Here is a 5,337-nt window from a genome sequence, read left to right as displayed (position 1 = left end):
TTAGACCCTGCTCCGGAGTAGGAGCTAATTTGGTTCTCGAAAAAGGCAGTCCGGTACTAAAATCGCACCCAGTTCCGGCGGTGCGAAAACGCCAAAAAGTGGGTAGTTCCACAATTAGTTCTGGTACTATGAAAAGGTTCCCGCGGTGCCAAAGGCCCTAATGTAAGGAACCTCGCTGCTTCTCAGTTTAAACTTTTCTGCATTCAGTTTGATGTTCTTTTCTCTACATCTGTTCAACACTGCTCTCAGTTTGTCGTCATGGTCCTGGTTTGCTCTTTCTAAGTTTTATCCCCTCCAGTGATCAGGATGTCATCGGCGATGACATAGATACCCTGCAATCCTTCCAGAGCTTGACTGAGTTTTCTCTGAAACACCTCTGGCGTGGGACCGATGCCCATTGGCATCCTCAGCCATCTGTACCTGCCATACGGTGTGACGAATGTGGTCATGTAACTTGGTTCCTCATCCACAGTCACATGCCAAAATCCATTTTTGACGTCACACACAGTGAAGACTTTTGCTCTTGATAAATCTGGCAGTATGACGTCTATTGTCGGCAATGGGAAGTGACACCTTTTCAGAGCTCTGTTGAGTGGTCTTGGGTCTATGCATATACTAAGGTTTCCTGATGGCTTCCTGACAATGACAAGACTGCTAATCCATTCTGTGCTAGTCTACTGGTGTGATGATCCCTCTTTGTTGAAGATCACTCAGCTCTGCTTTTAGTGGTGCCATCATCGCAACAGGGACCCTTCTCTTTGGAAGTTTCACTGGAGTTTCACTTCGATCTTATACGCACCCTCCTTTAATTAATTACACGTATATTATTTTTCATATTTATATGAAATTACATCACAGTAGTATTTTTTTATGCAATTTTGTTTGAAGTCTCAGTTTTAACATATGACCATGACGTCATGGTCATGGTCACAATTTCTTTGTGAAATTCACCATCTGGGTTGCAATCGTCAAGAACTTCCTGAACATTGTTTATTGTTTTATTGCTGTAATAATATTCAAGTAAATGCCACAATAAAGACTTCATGAATGAGTTTACTGTCACAAAGCAAATTCAAACAGATTCAGAACAGACCTAGCTTTTTCATAATTTTGTCTTCTTACACACAATCATTCACCATCACACTCAAATGTTTTGATTTAAACGTCGCACTTTAAAGCAATAACTTGAACATTCGAAAAATTGGCTTCTCAGTGTTACAACATATGTTTGACACCACCTCGAAAATATATAATAATCGCGAATTAAATTATCACTGTACATTTTTTCTCGTTGAAAGATGGTTAAACGCAAAGCAGACACAAGGCTGAGTCTACAGATCTATTGAATACATTTTATTACATTTTTTAGACAGATGACCGGAAAACAGACAGCAAAAGAGCCCAATGTGTGTCTGTAGATCAGCAGCATGGAATGACAAGCCAAGTACAGTTTAAATTTGGAAACTTTCCTCAAATGTACAGGTTTTCAGTTTGTGAATAATTGACAGCTGAGATGAGACAGAGGATAATGAAAGCAGAGCATGTTTCGAACATTTTGATGTGCTGAAATGGAAGCAAATTGTTCCACATTTGTAATCTGAGTGATACGTTACTTGCTTCTTCATGTAGAAAATTGGTGGGCACATTTTTAAGGGTTTGCAAAGACATCAGCAATCAGGACAAAGACATCCTCCTTAGCAAACAGATTTAATTTAGCAATATAAACAGGGCCACAATTCAATTCTAGAGTGACATTTCTAGAACTTCAGTCCAAAAAGGCTTCGGACACCAGAGTCTCAAAGAGTTTCCTCTTTTCCTGTCGTCTTTCTCAGCCCCAGTTGTATTTGTCGTCCTCTGTCATGGGGAGGATTTCTGTGACCAGGCCCGTGCCGATGGTTTGGTTGCCGTCTCTGAGCGTGAACCTTTGGCCTCTGTCAAGAGCCATGGGCTGTCTGAGGGCCAGGATCAGAGACGCATCCTCTCCCGGCATCACCATCTCCTATCAAGACAAGAGACAGAGAGAATTTAGAGCAAACATTTCTGGTGCTGATATATTCAGTATTTGCACAGCTAAAACGTACCTTCCCCGGAAGCAGCTCTACTATACAAGCCATGTCCCAGGTGTGAGAGAACATGATCGGCATGAAGTTTGTGCAGAATGGCTTGTGTCTGCCGCCCTCCTCTTTGCTCAGGAGGTAGACCTGAAGACAAAGAGTTTAAATGATTGATTGGCTTGTGAAGTAGCACAGAGCTGCTGAACTGCTGTTTATGGTTTTAAAACTCACACACCTGAGCTTTGACCTTCTGGTGTGGCTGGATGGATCCCGGTTTGCACATCACCATGCCTCTCCTGACGTCCTCCCTCTTCAGACCGCGAACCAGAGCGCCCATGTTATCGCCCGCCTCCGCCCGTTCTAGAGACTGATGGAACATCTCGATACCTGAGGGAACGAGCAAGAAACACAGACAATCAGTTGAATTTCTGTGTAAAGCCGAATCATATCCCTCTTGGACCCCAAAATCATTGGAGCCTAATCTCTTAGCTATTCCCATTTATGAGAAATCCTCATCATTTGTTGATGAAGTGAAAATGTCAGTGTATTTTAAAACGCATATGGAACAAAAACCAAAGCAACAAACTAAATTTGTAATAATTCTTTGTTGTTTTAATATTAATTCTATACTATTATAGTATGTAATGTTTTGAATTAGCTTTTACTTATATACTTTGTTTAAATTTTAATTTTTAGAAATTTTGTTGTGCTTTTGTCATTATTTAGATTTTTTATATTTCTATTAAGCTTGAAATCATTTGCATTTCAGTTTTAGTTTGAACAATAACCTTACTTTATTTTAGTTAGTTGCCAAGAATTTTTTTTTTTATTTTCTTCTATTGTTATTATTATATTTTAAAACACATATCATAGAACATCTGAAGCAACCTTTTAAACATATGAATAATATTTTTTGTTATTTTAGTATTACTTACATAGTATTATAATATTATATAATACTATTATAATATTTTAAATGAGCTTTTAGTTTGATATTTTCGGTTTTCATTTTAAATATAGTTTAAACTTTAGTAATTTTATGTGCTTGTCATCGTCGTTTTATTAGTTTTTTTTATTAAATTTCTATTCAGCTTTAAATTATTTTTATTTCAGTTTTAGAACATCAGCTTAAACTTATTTTATTTCAGTTAGTTGCCAAGGAAACATTTCTAAACGTTTCACCTAAAAGTTTATTTTATTATTATAGTTTAAACACATATAACACAACAACTGAAGTTACTTAATAAACACGTAATAATAATAATAATTATATTTGTTGCTTTAATATTTGTACACTGTTATAGTATTTAGCAATTCTTTAAATTCGTTTTTAATTTAACAATTAATTTTACTACTTCAACTTATTTTATTTCAGTTAAGTCGTCAAAGCAACAATTTAAAGCTTTAATCTAACACTGTTAATTTATTTCAATTAACAAAAAACAATTTTAATAGTTTTAGTTAATAAAAGGAACACCATAGGACCAAAATTCAAGAACATGATCAGATTAATACAGTTAATTAATATTTTCATTAATATTAATATAATACATTAATATTTTCTCACCAGTGATGATGGACTTAAAGCAACGATTGTGTCCGAGAAATTCACATTCATCTCCTTTCTTGATCATTCCTCGCTCTAGTGTGCCAGTGACCACAGTACCACGACCTGCACACAGGATTCAACCCAATCAAACACACAAACATACAAAAATATTAATTCATTTCAGAGACGAAGCAAAAAAGCACAACTTATCACACAAATACTACATCTGCACTACCTCAAGAAGAAAACACACCTGGAATAGAACAGACTCCCTCTACGGGCAGCAGGAACACTGTTAATTTATTTCAATTAACAAAAAACAATTTTAATAGTTTTAGTTAATAAAAGGAACACCATAGGACCAAAATTCAAGAACATGATCAGATTAATACAGTTAATTAATATTTTCATTAATATTAATATAATACATTAATATTTTCTCACCAGTGATGATGGACTTAAAGCAACGATTGTGTCCGAGAAATTCACATTCATCTCCTTTCTTGATCATTCCTCGCTCTAGTGTGCCAGTGACCACAGTACCACGACCTGCACACAGGATTCAACCCAATCAAACACACAAACATACAAAAATATTAATTCATTTCAGAGACGAAGCAAAAAAGCACAACTTATCACACAAATACTACATCTGCACTACCTCAAGAAGAAAACACACCTGGAATAGAACAGACTCCCTCTACGGGCAGCAGGAATGGTTTATCCAGATCTCTCTTTGGCAAAGGAATATAATTATCTACCACCTCCAAAAGCTTCATAATGGAGTTTACACCCAGCTCCGGCTGTCTGTTCTGAACGCACACAATCATAACAGCAGCACTGAAATTTGTGATTTAACACAGTTCAAAACACATCATTCCAGTCTCTTCACCATTGCCTGTGCATACACATAGATTACAATTTAAACAAACTGTCTCCCGTTTGAATATTTTTTTAATTTAATTTATTTCTGTGATCAAAGCTGAATTTTCAGCATCATTACTCCAGTCTTCAGTGTCACATGATCCTTCAGAAATCATTATAATATGCTGATCTGCTGCTCAGTTCTTAGTAATTATTATTGGTGTTCAATGATTAGTTGTAACAATATTTCAGCATTTTTAGTTTTTCTTTTTCAGGAAACATACTTAAATCACTCCATCTCTATCCTCACCTCTAGAGCACAGAGTGCCGATCCAGTAATAACTGGTGTGTTTTCACCGTCGTAGCCGTACTCTGTGAGCAGCTCTCTGATCTCCAGCTCCACCAGGTCCAGCATCTCCTTGTCCTCCACCACATCGGCTTTATTAACGAACACCACCACGTGCTCCACGCCGATCTGCCGCGCCAGCAGGAGGTGCTCACGCGTCTGTGGCATCTGACCGTCGGTCGCCGCCACCACTAGGATGCAGCCGTCCATCTGCGATGTGCCTGTGATCATGTTCTTCAGACAGAGACATGCATTTATAATACAGATGTAATGATCATGTATATACAAACACACAATAATGTTGGGTCAGTAAGATTTTTTTAATGTTTTAAAGGGGTCCTATTATGCTCTTTTAACAAAGTCTTGATTTTGTTTTGGGGGTGTACTAGAACAGGCTCTCATACTAGGTTGTTCGAAAAACACATTATTTTTCACATATTTTACATTATTACAACACCTCTCTCCCCAGTCTAGCATGAACGGCTCAAATAGTTCCTGTATCAAATGAAGGCCCGCCTTCTGAA

The 5,337-nt window shown here is 37.1% G+C and overlaps 1 protein-coding gene across 1 annotated transcript in view; it reads right to left on the bottom strand.

Annotated features, from left to right (window-relative positions):
• Positions 1-939: 939 nt before the first annotated feature.
• Positions 940-5,337, bottom strand: part of LOC107731475 (elongation factor Tu, mitochondrial-like) — a 6,189-nt gene continuing 1,791 nt past the window's right edge. Inside the window, exons 5-10 of the mRNA XM_016542567.1 lie at positions 4,778-5,047; positions 4,283-4,415; positions 4,048-4,152; positions 2,290-2,441; positions 2,082-2,201; positions 940-1,999 (exon numbers count right to left, since the gene is read on the bottom strand). Of these exons, the coding sequence (XP_016398053.1) occupies positions 1,829-1,999; positions 2,082-2,201; positions 2,290-2,441; positions 4,048-4,152; positions 4,283-4,415; positions 4,778-5,047 (951 nt within the window). The 3' untranslated portion in view covers positions 940-1,828. The remainder of the gene's footprint in view (positions 2,000-2,081; positions 2,202-2,289; positions 2,442-4,047; positions 4,153-4,282; positions 4,416-4,777; positions 5,048-5,337) is intronic.

Source organism: Sinocyclocheilus rhinocerous, unplaced genomic scaffold, assembly GCF_001515625.1.
Source record: "Sinocyclocheilus rhinocerous isolate Xijiao unplaced genomic scaffold, SAMN03320098_v1.1 scaffold1871, whole genome shotgun sequence".
Classification (NCBI taxonomy): Eukaryota; Metazoa; Chordata; class Actinopteri; order Cypriniformes; family Cyprinidae; genus Sinocyclocheilus; species Sinocyclocheilus rhinocerous.
The sequence above is the reverse complement of the archived record's forward strand: the minus strand, read 5'-3'. Positions and strand labels throughout refer to the sequence as shown.